The 18,979-nt window shown below is 52.3% G+C and overlaps 2 protein-coding genes and 1 long non-coding RNA gene across 4 annotated transcripts in view; 2 read left to right on the top strand and 1 right to left on the bottom strand.

Annotated features, from left to right (window-relative positions):
- AIFM1 (apoptosis inducing factor mitochondria associated 1) overlaps positions 1–4,533 on the top strand; it is a 30,540-nt gene extending 26,007 nt beyond the window's left edge. For both annotated transcript variants that reach the window (XM_014866245.3, XM_014866246.3), the window contains exons 13-16: positions 202–344; positions 1,792–1,916; positions 3,736–3,932; positions 4,267–4,533. In XM_014866245.3, the coding sequence (XP_014721731.2) occupies positions 202–344; positions 1,792–1,916; positions 3,736–3,932; positions 4,267–4,338 (537 nt within the window). In that variant the 3' untranslated portion in view covers positions 4,339–4,533. The remainder of the gene's footprint in view (positions 1–201; positions 345–1,791; positions 1,917–3,735; positions 3,933–4,266) is intronic.
- On the bottom strand, positions 344–18,979 carry LOC139042803 (uncharacterized). Its single transcript, XR_011499940.1, has 3 exons — positions 18,852–18,979; positions 3,212–3,431; positions 344–1,334 (listed from the first exon to the last, which is right to left on the bottom strand). It is a non-coding gene; the product is annotated as an uncharacterized lncRNA (long non-coding RNA).
- Positions 18,645–18,979, top strand: part of ELF4 (E74 like ETS transcription factor 4) — a 37,172-nt gene continuing 36,837 nt past the window's right edge. Inside the window, exon 1 of the mRNA XM_014866242.3 lies at positions 18,645–18,950. The gene's annotated coding sequence lies outside the window, so the exon portion shown is untranslated. The remainder of the gene's footprint in view (positions 18,951–18,979) is intronic.

Raw genomic sequence — 18,979 nt, 5'->3', positions numbered from 1 at the left:
TAGGTTAGCTTTCTGGAAACATAGAGTAGGTTTTAAAAAACAGAATCTCAACTGTTTTTGATACTGTAGGTATGATTCTGGCCTGTAGATGAAAAACATTAATTAGTTAGCATCTCAAGATTTTTTGAGCCCAAAAAGTTTATGTTCTGTCTTTAATTTGCTGTTTAATCGTGTGCTCATGTAATGTATTTGTCTCCAAAGGCAGGAGATGCCGCATGCTTCTACGATATAAAGTTGGGTAGGAGGCGGGTAGAGCACCATGATCACGCTGTTGTGAGCGGAAGATTGGCTGGAGAAAATATGACTGGAGCTGCTAAGCCATACTGGCATCAGTCAATGTTCTGGTAATAGTTTTGTGCCTTGAGGACTCAACTGGTTAGAACACAGAAGTAATGGAATCAGAGTTATGGTTTGGTTTCGTTGTGGGCCAGTTAGCTTCATACAGAGGAGAAAAAAATCCGTCTCATGTCCACGCGTTCTACCCCTGAGCAGCCTTTTTGAAAAAGGATCCCATTTGGCCTAAGTTAGACTAGGTGACTGAATGGAGATGGCATCAGCCCTTCTGGTAAAATAGCACAGAGTTTGACCTACAGTCAATGGTACAAAAGTGTACTCTTAGGTATAGGCAACAGTATATGTTAATTCGCTCTTTCCTGCTACCCCTAATAAGCCCAACATACTGACAAAAAAGGCAGCCCACTCATTTGTAGCCCTTAAAATCAGTGATTCAAGGTCAGGCATATATGGGCAGTTTTCTGGAGAGAGAAAAGTTAGCAGTGGACATTCCTGAGTCCTGGGACTGGTGCTACTCGGCACACTTTCATCTTGTTGACTTGAAAGACGGGGTACGTCAAAAACTTCAAGGTTTCAGAAGCCTCTAAGCAGTTTCTATTGGGGAAATTCTCAGCTAGTGGGGAGTACATTTTAGGACAATCACACAGTTTTATGAGTGGGCAGCAAAAACATACCAGATGGATTGCAGGGTCAACCCATGTAAGATAACGCAGTTAGGAAAGAAATAGTCCAGCACTATACAATTATCAGTCAGGTTCCAGGAACAGAATCCAAGAAGTCATGGCAGACTGTTCCCTGAAGACATCAGCACAATGAGCTTCTGTGACCAAGAAGACAACAAAATGTAGAGTACCAGAAACAGAACAGCTCGAGTAGCCTAGATGATTCCAAAACGATGGTGTGTCTGTGCCGCAAATATTCTGTGAAGTTCCTAGCATATTTAGAACAGCGTGATGATGAGAGCAAAGGTTTCCAAGAAGAACAGTTAAAATCAAATGGCCAAGTGGATGAAGGTGCCTCTTCATAGAAAGCATTCCAGCCTTGAAAAAAGAGGGTTAAGAGGAAGTAGTATCAGTTAATGAAACCATAAAATATCTCAGATTCTGAATTCCATAAATATGGAGCACTCTTTAAAGCTTCAAAAAGGCAGTTTTAGGACTTAAAGGAAGTTAAAGGAGGGTAGTGAACAGTAAATGTGGGGAACCTATCACACCCCAAATAAAAGCATGAATACATTTAAGAAAGTGTAGATCATTTTATAGATATGTGATTTGTATAATGGCTTCTTAAGGAAAAGAAAAGCTGCTTGGGGTAATCATGCTTTCTCACAATTGTCCCCAGATGCCCTAGCAGGCAACAGATCAGTTTGGCGTTTTTCTTGTTTCACATACCAGATTCTTTGGTTGGCATGAAAGTGTGGTGTCTTAGAGAAAGTGTTCTACCCTGTCATTCTTTACAGTTCCTTGACAGAACAGCCTCTTCTCTCTCCTTCCTTAGGAGTGATTTGGGCCCCGATGTTGGCTATGAAGCTATTGGTCTTGTGGACAGTAGTTTGCCCACAGTTGGTGTTTTTGCAAAAGCAACAGCACAAGACAACCCAAAATCTGCCACGGAGCAGTCAGGTAAGGAAGCCCAATCACTCCTCTTGGGAGAGCATTGAGAAGCAGTGGTCCAGCTTCTCCTGCACAAGGGGTTTCTGTATTGGCCAGAGAGAACTGTCAGTGAAAGCCTCTCTTCATCTTGTGCTTTAAAATAAACCAAACCCGAAGCCCTCACTCTTTAGTGGTCTGAGAACTGGCAAAATCAGGTATCCTTGTCAAAGCGTAGACTCAGATATTGTGGGTGTCCATCCTAGACTCTGGACAGTGACTGGCTCAACGACTCTGTTGTTTAGTTTATCTCTAGGGAATAGGAAGACCTGCATGATGAAGAAAACCTGAACATTTTTAGAGGTTTTTTGTTTTTTTTTTTTTTGGCTTCCTGCTAATCCTAAAAACTAGGCCTGAGCGAGACTCAGTTTAGGACCTGCTGTCCTCCATGGGCCCTGGACAGTGAAGAGCTGGGCTGAGCAGTTCCTCAGCTGCCTCGGATTCCATTTGTCAGATCGTAAAGCCAGGTTTTCTTTGGATGGGAGGCATCTCTCTCGGAATGAACTTCTCTCCCACACACATCTTTTTCATTAACTCCTAGGCCTATTCTCTCTCCCTTCCATGACCTTGGCTGAAGTCATTTAACCTCAGTGTCCTCTTGTCAGAGACGTTTCAAGAACAGATTGTTTTTTAAGGAGAAAGCAAGACATATGGAAATGTAGGTCTTTTTCCTGTGTAATCCAAATGAATTATATATACTGACTCCTTAATTCTGACCTCTCCTGGGAAGTGTATCCAGGAGGGGGACCCAGGGGCTTATAAACTCCAGGTCACCACTCTGTCCACTGGGCAGTATTACTTGGAGCCTGATTGTTCTCAGAAGACAAGGTACCTCCTCCCCATACTACCCCCTCCCCAAGAGGAAACACCTCCACTATGCTTTTTCCATATGGAAATGCCTTCTCTTGCTTTGGCCAGTGTCTCTCTAGCAGCGCTGTCCAATGCAGCTTTCTGCTATGATGGCAATGTTCTATCTCTGCTCTGTCCAACACATCAGCCACTAGCCGCATGTGGCTATTTAGCACTTGAAATGTGGCTAGTGCAAATGAGGAACTGAATTTTACATTTTATTTAATTTTAATTACAATAAATTAAATTTGAATTAATTTTAATTAGAATAATTATATGTGGCTAGTGGCTGCTGTACTGGACCCTACAGCTCTAGAATGTTTCTCAGAGGACAAGAGCAAGTCTTCTGCAGTTTGAAGAAATCCAGACACCAGGAAATATCCATAGCATAAATTTAAAATGAGATAGTAAGGGCCTGCCTGGTGGCGCAGCGGTTAAGTTCGCACGTGCCCTTTCAGCGGCCCGGGGTTCGCCGGTTCGGATCCCAGGTGCAGACATGGCACTGCTTGGCAAGCCATGCTGTGGCAGGCGTCCCACATATAAAGTAGAGGAAGATGGGCACAGATGTTAGCTCAGGGCAAGTCTTCCTCAGCAAAAAGAGGAGGATTGGCAGCAGATCTTAGCTCAGGGCTAATCTTCCTAAAAAAAAAAAAAAGAAAGAAAACAAGTAAATGAATAAATAAATAAAATGAGATAGTAAGGGAAGGAAGTTTTGGGTCAGACTGACCGAGTGCCCGTAGCTGGCAGGGAAGAGCTTTTGTTGGCTTTGTCAATGGAGAGGGGCTGGAGAAGGCCAATGTTTATTGAGGGGGTGTAGAAAAACAATCATCTAGAAGCAGATTGAAGCAGGTGTTGAAGGACACTTGCCTTCTAGAATTTCCCAAGCTCATAACATCTGACTGTGTTTTGTTTTGACTTTGTTTGTTTGGGGGGTTGGCCACAGGTACTGGTATCCGATCAGAGAGTGAGACAGAGTCTGAGGCCTCAGAAATCGCTATTCCTCCCGGCAACCCTGCAGTCCCCCAAGCCCCCACCCAAGGGGAGGACTATGGCAAAGGTGTCATCTTCTACCTCAGGGACAAGGTGGTGGTGGGGATTGTGCTGTGGAACATCTTCAACCGAATGCCGATAGCAAGGAAGGTAAGTGCCTGTCAGAGCTCTTAGGGGAACATGGGAAGTGTGAACCAGAAAATGCTCCCGTGACTTCCTCAGGTGCCCTGCTGTGCATTGTCCACCCAGGTCAAATGGTGCCTGAGCAGAAGAAAGGTATGGCTTTGGCTCAGGAATGTGTCTTTTTCACTCAGGACTTGGCTGGGTGGCCTGGGAGTTGGCCAACACTCATTTGGGGTCAGTAGAAGACTGCTCCCACAACTCCCTCCCAGTGTGATGTGGGGCCTGGCCCAGGCTGACACTGTGTGGCCCAGCCCGAGTGCACACGGAGTGAGTTGGTGACCCCTGTTATTCTCTCCCTCAGATCATTAAGGACGGTGAGCAACATGAAGATCTCAATGAAGTAGCCAAACTATTCAACATTCATGAAGACTGAAGCCCCTCAGTAGCGGAAGCAAGCACTTCACCGTCCCTGACAGCAGCTCGGATGGGTAAAGGAGCATTTTGTATTCAGCAGACTTCCTCTGTGTGTACGAGTGTGAATGATCAAGTCCTTTGTGAATATTTCAACCATGCAGGCAAATTCTTAATGTTCACATCACTAAATAAAACCTGATTCTTCTAAACTAAATTCTCTTCTCTTTGAGGGGGAGTGGGTGGGTAAAGGGAGGAAAGCTGCACATATTAGAGAGCAAGCAGAGTGGAACTCCTACCGAGGGTGTGATTTTTGTCGGCCTTACATTCCCTGCTCCACACTCTGCACTGCCTTCCGTTCCCTGAACTCTCTCGCCCCTCCAGCCCTCTCTGTACGCACCAGCAGTGGCCTCTGCCCATAGCACTCGACCCTTCTCCGCTCCTCTGGGGAAGCTCCTGCTCTCTGTGAAGACTTTCCTGGCCCTTCCAGGCCTGTTCCCTGTTTATATAGCTCCCTGCTGCTCTGCGGCTTCCTGGAAGCCAGAGCCATGGCTTTAATGTCTTGCTCATGGTTATATCTCCAGAGCTTAGCACAGGGTCTGGCTCACAGTAGGTGCTTAGTAAATCACTGTTGAATGAGTGAACACATAAACATACGGAATAGCCTCTGCTTTACCTGGAATAGCTCCTGTGTGTACCCACTGTCACAGCTGAATTGGTCCTGTGGGGGGGCCATAAAGGACATTTACTGGGAACAGGAACCGGGGTGCAGAGACCTGGTGCTTCATGGCTAAACCTGGAGACTGACTCCTTGAGGGATCATGATCTCAACTCCTCCGCCCACGGTCCCCCAAACTAGAAGCCTGCCCTCTGCCAGCTCCTCTTATCTAACTAGGCTTGTAGGCACACCTCATTTGACACAGGATTTCCTGCGAACAAGAGTCAACATTTCAGAAATCAACTCCTGCTTTGCATTTCAGATTACTTAACTTTTCAAAATCAAATCTTATTTCAATTAAGAGGAAAGTTTTACTGCTTTCAGGATTCCTATCATGGATCTTTTTGTAAAGAGAAAATTATCACCAGTCTAGATTTTTTCAATATTGGGTTTGTTTAAAGGGAGTTGCAGCTACGACGAAATCCCTTCTAAACACTAGAGCAAGACACATGTCCACTTTAAGAGTTAGCTGCCCTAGAACAGGTTCTTACTATGTGTGTACAGGTTTAGTGAAACATGATCTGATGCAGGACACATCCAAATCCAAACGCAGGAAGCTCATCCCGTGGCCTGTGAGAGGATTTATTATACATTAAGAACTGCTGCTTCCACAGGTGGCGGTAAGACACGCTAAGATCCTGAAGTGGTTCACAAATCATTTTTAAAAAGACCAACTTGTGATTTGTTTTAGTGTTATGTGAAATTTAGTCTAATTCTCTGACAGTTGTCATCCTTGCATGGTATGTCGTTGTAATTCACTTAATTAAAATGAAATGATCTATTCATATAATCAGTGTTCATTTTGTGCCTACTATAAGCCAGTGAGATGCCAGAATAGGAACATGGGGAAAACATGGCCACTTGTCTTAACGAACTCTGGTGTCAGTGAGGAAGGCAGACTTGTGAACGTGGACATACAATACAGCGAGGTATGTCCATAGAAAGGTAACGCAAAGTACTGTGGACACACCAAGAAGGGAGAGATCCACCAGAGCATCCACCCTCAGTCAGCCACTGCTGCTGGATCACTTCCTAAAGCATCACTCGGACCATGTCCACCCTCCGCCCCTGCTGAACAATGTACAGTGACTCCCTGTCACCAACCACATCAAAGTCAAATCTCCCTGGGAACTCCTGCTCTCAGCCCACTCTGCCTGTCTGACCTTTCCCATGACCTCACACCCACGTGCACATGCACGCATACACATCTGGTCTATCGCCACCTTTAAACTTCTGTTCATGCCCTTCATGTCTGGAATGCCATTTTACCTGGAATTCCTTTTTACCTATCCAAATCTTCTGCATCTTTCAAGGCCCAAATCAAGTCCTATCTTGATGATGTGGGACCAGTTGGACAAGTGCCCATACATATTTCTCTCATCTCTGAACTGCAGTTGCACTTACTGCCTTTGAACTTCATTGTTCTGTAGGTCATTCTCTGCATTATTAGTGTTCACTCCCTAAATGGATTGTAAACTATCCCAGAGCAGACACTTGTTCTCAAGATGGGGACCACGTGCTCCACCCACCAAAGCCCTGGCAAAGTGCTGAACAAGTCCTTGGTTGCTTGGTTGGATGATGCTAGATAACAGGGCTTGCTGCAAAAATGAGCCCCTGCCTTGTGGCCTCTGTTCTCTGCAATTCAGGTTATGGGAGGACGTTCAAACCCCCTTCACTTCACCCACTGCTGCGACTCGCCACTTAATCCAGGATGTGTTTGATCTGTCCAGGCCCCCAAGGATCACAGCGACCAATTTCTGACTGTACAGCCAAACACTGCCAGTTGAGGTTTGCCCCTCAATAGCAGGCCTGTGATTAGCTGGGCCACAGCACGGGGCGGTACCAGGCTAGTCACACCCTGCAAAGAAGAGTTGGGGCTCTGCCAAAATATCAAGCATTTGGAGCCCACCCACTTGACTTCAGCCTCACTCTTCTTTGCCATTTTACAAATGACATCCAATGGCATCCCGTCACCACTTCGTGATGGTACTAGCCTTTGCCTGGCCACCTGTAAGGCACAGCAGGCAATGTCCTCGTACTTTAGCTGGAGGGATGGACCCGAGGGAAGGAAGTGTGTTTGATTGGAAAGGGGTCAGAGTAAGCCTCTTGGTGGAGAATGAGGTCAACATATGTGACTTTTTTGTTGTTGTTCTAATCAACAGGGCCTGTTTTGGAGACAAGAGGCTTAAAGCAGAAAGGGATGGGGGTGGGGAATCCACAGTGACCTACTGCAGCCTGTTTCCTTGAAGGAAAATCAGCTTCTCTAGAGACCCATTTATACAAAGGAACTCTCCCCTCCCTTCCACCACTACCCCTTCCCTTTCCCGCTCCTCTCCAAGTTTGGCTGCTGCAATATCCCCTCTGTCCTTCTCTGACTCCACCTAAAGCGGGGCACCCTCGCTGACCTAGAGATGGTTGGGACTCAATCCCAGTGCCTTGCTCTCAGGGCAGAGGGGAAGCCCTGCTGGGCCCAGAGGTGAGTAGGACTGCCTCTAGCCTCTTTCCCATCTTATCAGGGAATTTCTGGTGGGCACAGACACATGTACGCAAAACCACACACAGAGACGCACGGCCCAAGCCAGTGATGACGTTCCCCTGCCTGGCTGGTTCCACAGATGGGTGTGACTGGGTCAGAGTACAGGGAGGGTCTAAATATTTAGATACTGGACTGCCAAGCCCTGGTTGGAAAACAGGGATCATCTCAAAATGGACATTTTGAGAAAGAGAAACACAGTCCCTGGTATCCTTCAGAAGCTGGCCAGAGACTGTCGGCTAGGCCTTGGTGTTGCTACAAACTGGCCTGGCGCTCACTGCTAGGCCTGGGTGTTCTGTTGAATGTAAACAGATTCACAAGACATTAACATCGTACAAGGCCACTCTGACCAGGGAGGATCTAGACAAAAAAACAAGACTTACTCCATAATCATGTGTGAGCACAGACAAAAACATGAATGTTCCCCAAACCATAGAAATGACCCTACACCCGCTCTCTCCTGGCTAATCTGAGTGACTGCTGCTTCCTTACAAATTGCAGTTTTAACCTCACCCTAGTCTGCCCTCTTATTGGATAAGATTTATTTAATAAGACACTCAGTCATCGAATTATCCCTGCTTCCTGACAGCATCCAATCCAGAGCCAGCCCCGCTTCCTTAAACCCTCCCCTAAACCACCCAGCCCAGCTCAAAGGCTATGAGAAGTCCTTTCTAGCACCCTCTTCCTGAGACATCCCGTGGTTCCCCATGGAGTGCATTCCCCCTCACTGCAGTGAGCAATAAACCCAGCTTGGGGGTCCGGCCCCTTGGCCTAGTGGTTAGGTTCACTCGCTCTGCTTCGGAGGCCCAGGGTTTCGCCGGTTCGGATCATGGGTGCGGACATGACACCGCTCATTAGGCCATGTTGAGGGGGCATCCCACACGCCACAACTAGAAGGATCCCCAACTAAAAGTACACAACTATGTACCGGGGGGCTTTGGGGAGAAAAAGGAAAAATGAAATCTTTAAAAATAAATAAATAAACCCAGCCCATTCAACCACAAGAGTGTCCTGATGGTCTTTGGCTGGTGGGGGCATTGACAATTTGGAGACAGAGCCAAAATATCTTCTGGAGGCCCACTACCAGAGAGAGACCCCGTGAATTTTGCTAGTCTTGTACCTTCCTGAAGACCTTACCTAGTCCCAGTGGAGCCTCCAGGGTCTGTGTCTCAGTTGGGGAAAGCCCAGGACTCGTGTCTGGTGTCTGCAGACAGAGGTGCCTGGCTTCCAAGGAAATGCCTATGATATCTTGGCATTTGCAGCGCAACACAGAGATGCTTCTGGAGGAGCCCCTAACATGGGTGTTGAATTTATGAATACATACATACATTCACAAATGCATTTATTGGTCAGCTAGCAAACATTTACTTGGCAACTACTGCATGCCATGGTAGATAGGCCCTGGAGATAAGAAGATGAGTAATACATAGTCCCTGCCTTCAATGGCTTTATAACCTAGTGGCAGACACAGACAGGTCACCAGGAACTAGCAGTGCAACATAAATGCTGAGAGTATGATGTGTGAGTTCAGATTGGAACTTCATTACTCCTCAGATTGCTTTATTATTCTGTTTCTATCTAGTCTAGACTTTCCTTTCACTGATCCTTTGATCATGGCTCTTCCTCTATTCTATGGTTTTATGTTCTCTGTCATCTCTAGGAACAGAACATGGATATGTTTACCATGCTTAACACAGAGGATGGAGCTGACATTCTTCTTGCCCAAAGAGATTACACCTCTTTCTCTTCTCTTTTCTTCACCCCCTTCATTTTCCCTCCTTCCTCTCGGAATCTCTGTGGTCTCCCCTCCTTGTTTCCCTTCTCCCTGTGTTTCTTCCTCAGGTTCCAATAAGTGCTCCCTGCCCGTGTTTTTTTCTCTCGAAGCAGTGGAGCTCCGTGGAAAGAGCACTCTTCTGGATTTGAGTCTCGGCTCTGCCATTCACTCCTGGATGACCCAGGACCGCTACTTTCCTAGTCTCAGCAGCCTCATCTGTAAAGTGAGGGGAACAGACTAGATTATCCCTCCCCTCACCTCTAACCTCCTGTGTATGGAGAAGTCTGCCAGTGCTTGCACAGGACTTTCTTCATCTGTCCATGGACTCAGTTGCTTTTCATCTCTAAGGTCCAGAGCAGATGCCAATGGGACCCAAAGCCCTTGGCAAACATCTTCCCACATTGTCCTGCTGTCCTTTTGGCTCAACTAGATGTACAGGTTTTGTTTTTTTATTTGTTTTTGTTTAGTTTGTGGTTTATGATTCTTTGACCTAGCAAGATATATCTAGACCTAGGACCCCTAGAAATTGCACCTTGCCTTAACTGCTCTCCATGGAGAGTTTGATAGCCGCAAAACTGGGTTCCATGAAAGGTGGCATCCTTCAGGTCCTAAAAAAAGCTTGGCTTCAAGCTCAGAATTTCCCCAGGAAGGCTTTCTGTTGGGACTAATCTCAGTCATGATCCTAGGACATACATTCCTACATAACCATTTAATGGCTCCCAATCCCCAACAAACATGCCCTGCAGAGCTGGTGGGTGGATAGCCAACATAACCCAGGGCAGCTCTCAACTTGATGGCAAGATAAGAGCTCAGAAACCGCCCCCCCCCCCACATATGCCATGTAAGCCCCAAGCCCTGAGACCAACCTGTACACCCCCCTTGCTCTTGGTCCATGGCCATTTCCACATTGGCCATGGCCTTGGCAGAGCCCTGGCCCAAAGTACATTGGCAAGTGAGCCAGGAAGCTTGCAAGCTTCACCACGCGGCTCCTACAGTAGTGACAAAAGGAAACTGAGTACAGGGAAGGAAAGAAAGTCCAGTGTCACGATTTGCTGGGCAGAAAAAGATGGTTAAGGACCGCTGCCCCTCCAGAGGGGAAGAGGAGTTTTAGGCATTTTGGAGGCCAGCAGGGGCCCTCTAGCTTGAAGCCTTCCCTCAGCCACCTTGTAGAGACTAATATCCCAAGCAACCAGTGTGGGATTCTGGTCTCCTGCTCCAGTGGCAGTCCTCAAACTAGGGGCACAGTGTGTTGTGGGGGGAGGTAGGGGTGGTGGTGAAAACAGTTAGAATCCTTGGCCTTAAAGTCACCTCTACTTCAACCTGGCCTAGGCCAGGACCACGTTCTAGGAGGAAGGGCCCCCTCTCAGGTGATCAGCTTGACTAAATGCAGGGGTCAGGGCAGGTCATGGCTCGGAGCACCCCACATTTGTCCTCGTGCTGGCCTGTTCATTGCAACAGTAGGTTCCAAAGGGACCTCAGCTTCCAAGTGACCTCCCCAGCCAGTCCAGAAGCCCTGAGGAGAGAAGGAGGTCCCCAAATGCCCTCCCCTCAGCAGGCGCTCCCTGTGTGAGGTGGATACTTGGGACAGGATGCCTCGGTGGGAGTTTTGCCCAAAGTTGCAAAGACGCAGTTCCATCCCGGGAATTCCCTGTGCGCCCCACGACAGCGCAGAGTGCCCGGGCTGGGACAGGCGCGGAGGTCTCCGTGGGGACTCTCGCCTGCCACCTCCCTCGCAGCTGGCCCGCTGAGTCCGTCCTGGGGAGTCCAGAGGCGCCCTCGCTCTCCTGACGGGACAGGAGGAAGGGGGGGCGGGAGCAGGAAAGAAGGGATTGAGGGGAAGTTTCAAGGGGTGTGCCGGGGCGGGGGGGGGGGGGGGCAGGATTCTCATGAGTCAGCGGATCGGGCTCCTTGTGACTTCACTGCTTCCCGAGAAGAGGCGCCCGGGGCAAGAGGCCGCTCGGAGCGCAGCAGCAGGAGTGGAAGGTCGGAGCGCCGCCGCCTCCGCCGGGCCGGGTGCGGGGCAGGGCTCGGGGCTGCCCAGGCCGCTGGGGACTGCGGTGGCGAGAGGAGGCCGCGCGCCCGCGACGCAACTCGGGCCACAGGAGGCGACCTCGCCTCCGCCTCCGCCCGCGCCTCCTCCCCCCATCCCCACGCCCCTGCCAGCTGCCAGTTCCCGCCTCAGCGCGAGTGGCCGTGCAGCGCCCTCCGCCTGCAGGTGGCGCTGCGGAGGCGCCCTGGGCGCACGCCCGCGGCCGGGGTGGAGCTCGGCAGCAGCGGGGAGCCCGGGTTGGGAAGGCGCGCAAGCCGGGAACGGGGGTGGCGAGGGACAGGTTGGAGGGGCCGCCGGAACCCCCCTGCCCCTCGGGCCAGCGCTCGCACCCGAGCGGCGGGAGATCCAGAGAGCCGGCCTGCTGTGCTAGTGCCCGGGCGTAGGGCTGGCTCGGGCGCGCTTCTTCACAGTCCCTCGGGCCACCTCCTGGGCCCCGCAGGGCTCGGGGCGGCTCACTTTCAGCAAAGGGATTGCGGTTTAGGGGCCATCTTTCGTCTCCTCTCCGGGGGTGGCGCTCTTGACCCGCGGGCAGTAGAATGGAAACTTTGAGTCACGTCTGGGGCATTGGGGGTGGGTTTCCCTGAACGGCCACTCTCTAGCCAGGCTCCCTTAAGACGAAGAATGCATCTCTTGCATAGGGATAGACTGGCCAAGGCTGGGGCGCAGTCTGGGATCAAGGCTCGGCCTAGATGAGGGATAAGGGGTCAGCTCAGCCTTGGGCTGGATGACGAGCGATGCTTAGGGATTCTTGCTTGTCCATCCAGTCTTCAGCAGCTGTGTAAGAAAAAAAGCCAAGAGGCCCATCTGGGGCTCAAACTTGCAACCTTGGCCTTGGTAGATAGAGCTTTGTGTCCTACCTTCGTGCAGGCCCTGAGCTATAGAAGCCATGATGCTGCTGACCTTCCCCGTGTTGGTTCATGGTTATGTGGTGGCTGTTTGGTTAACATATTGAGAGTATCAGGGCACAAAAATAACCTGTGGCCAGACACCTTTAAGCTGAAAAAAAAAGTTGTTGGGGGCTCCAGCCTCACCCTTTCCAGAGGCTCCAGTGGCTATTCCCATGATACAACTTTACATATAAATAGATGGGTAGAGTGTGTCTCCCTTTTCTGTGCCAAGATATAAAAGTAATGCCCTGTACTAATGTTCTGGGTGCCTCTTCTCCCCTGTCAGTCAGTCCAGCTCCCCTGCTTTCAGAATGTCCAAAGCCATCTGAGAAAGTTATCTAAGGATTTTCCATAAAGAAGAGGAAAGGGGAAAAAAAACCCCAAAGGATCCTAAACGTTCCCAGGTTTCACTGTGTGCCAGGAGAAATACCGTCTGTCTCCCGCCCAGACCTCAGAGCCCGGGCCTCCTTCCTACAGGGCGGTGCCCAGCTATTCCTGGAAACCCCCTCCTTTTTACTAACCCCTTCCTCAAGGTGTCTCCTCCCAGAGCATGACCTAGGAAAAGGATCATATTGTGAAAGCTTGATCTCCCCTGTCCTCTCTTTCTTGAGCCCAACCTGACCTGCCAGAGTCCTCAGCCTGCCCCTTGCCTTGATGCCCTCCCGCTGGCTTCTCCTCCCGGAGCAGGGCCTAAGCTGTGGCCTCTCCCTCCAGCCTGGCGCTGTGCCCCACCAGGTGACTGGGAGAGGATCTGATATACTAATTTGTGTTAATGTGATAATAGGTGCTAATGGGGTCAGGTGCTAATCACGGGCCAATTTCTAGCCCAGCCTCACTGCCTCAACCCGGAGTGGAGTGGAGGCTGCAGGGATGGGAATTTCAGGCTGACTAATCTCCACAGCCGGCTGGAGGGGGCGGGGGAGTGGGAGGAACCGAAGCCCAGGGACGATCCCAGGGTGCTGGTGCCTTCGAGCTGCTGCCTCGGTTTCAGTTTCATCCTTGGCTGACACTTTCCTCCGATGAGTGGAATTGCTTTGGTTTCCCTCCAGCCACTCTCCCCTCCCCAGCTGCCCCCCTTTTGGACTGCTAGCTTCCCTCAGCCAGCCCTTCACTTCATGAGCGGAGAGATGGGAAGATAATTTTGGCAGTGATGAGGAAAAAATGTACACGTAGACACCCTCAGACGCACAGGCTCACATACCATACTGCCTTGCAGACACACACATGCATACGCCCTCCACAAACACAGATGCACGCACGAGGGGACTCGACACATCCAGAGTTGAGCCCACACGCATGCTCACGCGCGCGCACACACACAGGCTCCGGCCTCACTCACATCTGAGACCCACATCGACACACAGAGGCAGGCAAGGCCCTACAGAGACCCATCCCACACACAGACCCACACAATCACTCCCATACTCACACACAAACCAGCAGCAGAGCCGAGTTGGATAGCTTCCTCAAAAGAGCGCTGGAAAGTTTGTTTGCTGCCAGCGAAGGGGCCTAGACATTCCGTGAAATGACTCATACTGCACCTTTATAGACATTAAATGTTGTGTTTTTCTGGATTAAACAACAACAACAACCCTCGACCCCTGTCATGGGGGCAGGGTGGGGAAACTGAGGAGTGGCTGCCTTCTTATTGGGCCTCTGTCCAGCGCCTGTCTCAAGCTTGTCCTCTCCCCTCTGTGGGATGGGGCAACCATGAAAGAGCAGAATCATCTACCTCCTGGTACAAACCTCAGCCCGGAACCGCCCCTTGGCAGGATGTGAAGCGGGTGAAATTGGGGGCTGACGAGTCCCCCTCACAGCTTCTCTCCACTACCCCACCTCATCCCGTCTCAAGGATCTGGAGTGAAGCCCAGTGTCCCCACTGTGGTGTCCCAGTCTGAGCCCTTCCTGATCTTTGCTTCCATTCAAGTGTTCCTCCCCAACTCTCCTGGGTCTGTCCTTACTGCCACCTCCCTGCACAACTCCAAGGGGCGCCATTCGTCGTATATAATATGCAGCACCCCATGCAATGTGACTGGAGCCCCCTCCACTTCCCTGAGCCTCCTCTCCATCTCAGGAAGGAATGTCCAGCTTAACAGCTGCTGTGTCCTTGTCCTCCAGCATACTCAAGGGCTCACAGAAATTGCTCGGCAATTTCCTCCCACAAGGCCTCCATGTGTTGGTGTTCCTCTGCCCCACCATCCCAATCCCCACCTGCTAGCAGCAGCCCCTTGGGCCAAGGCGTCCTTAGGCCCACTCTTTTTTCCTGCAGGCCATGAGGGGAGGCATCTTTGGAGCATCATTTCGAGTCTCTGAGGGGCTGTGGGGCACAGTGAGGCTGCCCGCCACACGAGATGGGTGTTGCCCGCAGATGTTGGGGGTTGAGGGGTTAACGCTGGTTCCACTGGACAATCGCTTGAAAACTCTGGATGCTGTGCTGCCTCTGATCGGCGCCCCAGAGCAGGCGTCTGCCCTCGGCCCTGGGCCCTGGGCCCGGGGACTTTTCCAGGCTGAGCCCTGGCTCCAAGATAAGGATAGGGACAAGTGGGATTAGAGACTCCAGGGGGCTTGCCCTCATTTGCTATACTCTGCCTGAAGCCACTTCTTCCTTATTTTTTGCAAATGAACCACAGGACTCGGCCTCCCCGCCTCCCTCCACCCCTCAAATCTCCCACCAACCCAGAAGGCCGGCCTGAAGGGCACTGGATCTGTTTCCTCAACACTGGGCCCGCTGCCCCGGCTGTGCGCGCAATGGGGACAGGGCCTCCTAGCAGCTGCCGCACCCAGGGCGGACGCAGCAAGTGTTCCCTCAAGGCCTGCAGCACCTCCTATGTCAGGCTGTTGTCTCTCTCCAGGCAGGCCCCTGAGCTGCTGTCTGGCCCTCCAAGAAGTGAAACCTAGCGGTCCTCCGAAGTTTTGTAAGGGCTCTCGCGATGCTGGGGCCTGTGGCAGCAGAGGCCTGGAGGGGAAATGTATAACTCTCCATTTTAAAGAGAGCAGGGTCAGGTGGGGGGACCAAGTGGCTTTCCAAGAGCCCAGTCGAGGAAGGTGGCTGGCCTGATGAAAGTCATGATCTGGGAAGTTGCTCCCAACTGCATCCTCCCAACTGCCTGCCTGTGCTTTGGCCTGGGCACAACCCCACCCCCACTACCCCCCAAAACGGGCCAGGGCAACAGACCGTCATCCTGGGAAGGAGCATTTGGGCATAACCTATCCCAAAGAATTCTTCCGTTTTGCAGCTCCTCAACAATCTTTTTAGAACAAACACTCCTTGCAACCTGGGACTTAGAGATTTCTGTCTGTCATTTGGATCTATCTTGTCATGGAAACCCAATAGAGGCAAACCTGGAGTTATTGAACATATCAACAGAGGAATGATTGCTGGCTGTGTAGAAAGGATTACGGGGGGCTTCTCAGCTTTACAGGTGGCAGGATCCCTTTTAAACTATAACTTCTCTCCTGGCTTTTGAATATGCTTCTCATTCCAAGAGTCTGATTGATAGGTGACTTTTCTAGCATATGTCTCCTGGGAAGTAGGGGCCATGGCCACAGAAACTGTGGCACCGTGGTATTTTGTTCTGGCCACAGGCTTGAATAGAATTTGTTGAGGCCAAGGGGTTAAGGGAGGGGAGAAGCAACCAGCCACCTTGTCTCCGGAGAACCTGGGGTGATGTGCAGAAGAATGCAGGCTATCAGGCCCTGCTTGAAAGAGGGGGCAAAGAGGGGCTGAGAAGCTTGCCAAGGTGGAAAGATAAGTTGAGGGCAGAAGTGGGGAGGTGGCCCTACACTGACTGTGGGCAGCCAGGAGGCCCCTTTGCTCCTGGAAGGACCCAGGCTCTGAGGCCTGAGAGGACCGAGTTGGGGTTGGAGAGTGGGGGACAAACAGGGCCGGAAGGAGAGAGGCTGAGAGTGCACACTGGATGGTGCAGCCCTAGCATCCACAGGCAACTCAAGAAGGGGAATTCCTGCCAAGTCAGGGAATGAGCCATTGGCAGAGACAGCGTGGCTGTCGTCAGCACTGGTGATCTCAGGCGGCCAGCCCCACCTGGCTGAGGCTCACCCAGTGGGTAGGTAGAAGAGCAGGGAGCCAGGTAGGGAAGGGCCGGCAGGCTGGGGAGCAGCAAGGTCATCAGGAAAGGCAGCCAGGCTGACCTGGAGCCACAGAGTCAGGAAGGTCATTCAGGTGGCCCATGGCTCCCCAAGGTAAGGTCGGCACAAGATTTTCACCAAGGGGGGGGGGCGGTTTGCTTTGGCTGCAACTCCCAGATCATGGGGCTGTGGTCGGTTCCCAGTGGCTGGGGAAGGTGGGAACTTATGGGATTCCCACAAGCCATGGGCTCCAGGTCACTGGCAGGCATTAGGGTCAGTCACTGTGAGCTGGTCAGCATAGCGCTGACCTCTCTCCCTGTCCTTCCCAAGAGGAAGACCTCTCCTCTGGCTCTTCCCTGCCTTGAGGGTTCAACCCTGGTTTAAACCACAAACACTCCTAAGAGGGATCCACCATTAGTCCTGAGCAGCATCTGGCCTGGCCTATCAGACTCTGTCCCGAGAGCTGGGTTGAGAAAAGTGAAATGAGGACGAAGATGATGCTGAGGGTAGCTAACATTTATTGAGGGCTTACTAAGCACCAGGCACTGCCATAGACATAGGTTATTTCATTCAGTCCTCAGCACAGCCTTGTGAGGTAGGTTCTTATTATCCCCAAGGTAAAACACAAGGAAAGTGAGGCTCAGAGAGCTTGAGTGACATGCCCAAAGACACAACTGGTAAATGGTGCAGCTGGAATAGGAACCCAGGTCTGTCTGATGTTAGAGACCACTGAACTCTTAGCAAAATGGGAAAGTGCGTGTGCATGTGTGTGTGTGTCCATTAGGAGTTTCAAGGTAAAGGTAAAGGGGGCTTAGGGATGGCTGGGACCTACCACAATTTTGAGAGGAAAGTCTTACGGGCAAGAGACCAGCAGAGAACTGTGTGTCTCCAGAATCCAGAATCCCCTGGGGAAAGCGTGCCCACTTATAAAAGAAAAAGTGGGAAATTTCTTCTTGGTGCTTATTTCAGTGACTTGGCTATAGGTAGCCAAGCGGTCTCAAGGACCAGTGCCCCTGTCTAGCCCCTACGTCTTCTCCTGGAAATCTGTAATCTGCAGCTGCCTTCACCAGCATCATCCACCATCACTCCTGTCCTCCAGTTCTGTGCCAAGGATGATCCTTTCTCAAGGCTGAGGAAGCAGGCAGATGCTGCTGGCGGAGCAGGTCCCTGAACCGCAGGCCCTTTGGCCAACCTTGCCTCTCATAGGGCCCTCCTCCCCTGGGGCCCCATCAGCTTTACTGCTTTCTGCCAAGGAGATGCAAGGCCTGAGGCCCGAGGCCTGGCTGGGCCCCATCTCCTGACCGTGCTGGAGCTATAAGGAGTGACAATTCCTAGCCAACTCCTCCTAGAGCCTCCTAGCTGGGGGTGGGGGGGGAGGGCTGGTATGGATGCTGAGGCAGGCCAGAGGAGAGGGTAAGGGGGAGATAGAATGGGAGACTTGGGGTCAAGTGGGTGCCTCAAGCAGAGCAGCCTGGCTTTGGACAGAAGAGGGGCATAGCTTTCTCCCAGCACCACAACTCTGGCCGCCTTTGCACCTGCTGCACCAGCCCCTCTCCCCCCAAGACTTCCCCTGATCCACATGCTCCTGGCCTCCCCCACCAGGAGCCTTAGGCTGTACTTCCTTAAGAAGTCCCCCAAACTCTCCAGTCACCCCAAGCGCACGACGCATTTGGCCCAGGATTCCTCAGTGTTTGGCATGTAGTTCCCAAATTGTATCCTCTGGGCATCTCCTGGCCTCACCCACTCGCTCAGCCCGCCCTCCTGCCAGGTCTGCGCACAGCAGGCGCTCAATAATCTGGAGTGCAGGGCTGGGGCCAAAGGCGTCATGCGAGTGGACTGCACAGGCCGAGGGGTCTGGACATCACCCTCCAGAGTCCCCCGGGAAAGGATTTCTCTCTGAGGCATTGTGCGGGGGCTTCGCCGGGAAGGGCCCCGACAGGGAGCTGAGAGCCCCAGGACCCGCCGCGTGTGAGCAGAGTGGGGCGCGCTGGCCACGGCAGGGTCTCGAGACATGGGCTCTGCGGGGGCCCTGCTCTCGCCGTCCCCCGGGGGCGAGTGAGCCGGGAGGGGAAGGAGAGGCCGCCCGGGCCCCTGGCACGGCTCCCCCTGCCGTGCTGGCGACCGCGGCGGGCCGGGGGTGGAGGAGCGCTGTTTCCACCAAGACGCCGCGTCCCTCCCTCGCTCCCTCCCCCACCCCGCCCGCCTGCGGTCCCTCCCGTCGGTCCCTCCCTCCGGCTCTTCCCTCCCTCCCGCCCTGCCTCCTTCGCGCCCGCCCCAGCCGCCGCCTGCGGGGACGTGTGTGTCTCTAGTGCAATTTCCCCTTTCGCTCGGTTGTCTCAGTGCAGGTCTCCGCTGGCTCCCGCCCCCTCCCCGGGCGCCCCCGCCGCCCCCTCCCTCGGCCTGGCCCTCCTGGGCTTCCACCCAGCTCCCCCGCGCTCCACCCCGCCCCCCGGAGTCGTTTTATCAGGGGCGCCGCCGCCGTCTCACCTGGTATTTGCATCTCGCCCTCCAACTTGCCATTGGCGGCGCGACGTGTGGGAGAGCCCTGCGCCTCGCCCGCCCGGACCAGCCTGCCCCGGCGCCGAGGTGAGTCACGGGCGCGGGGCCGCGGGGGC

Source organism: Equus asinus, chromosome X (assembly GCF_041296235.1).
Source record: "Equus asinus isolate D_3611 breed Donkey chromosome X, EquAss-T2T_v2, whole genome shotgun sequence".
NCBI lineage: Eukaryota > Metazoa > Chordata > Mammalia > Perissodactyla > Equidae > Equus > Equus asinus.
Note: the sequence above shows the minus strand (reverse complement) of the source record. Positions and strands in the feature narration are given on the sequence as shown.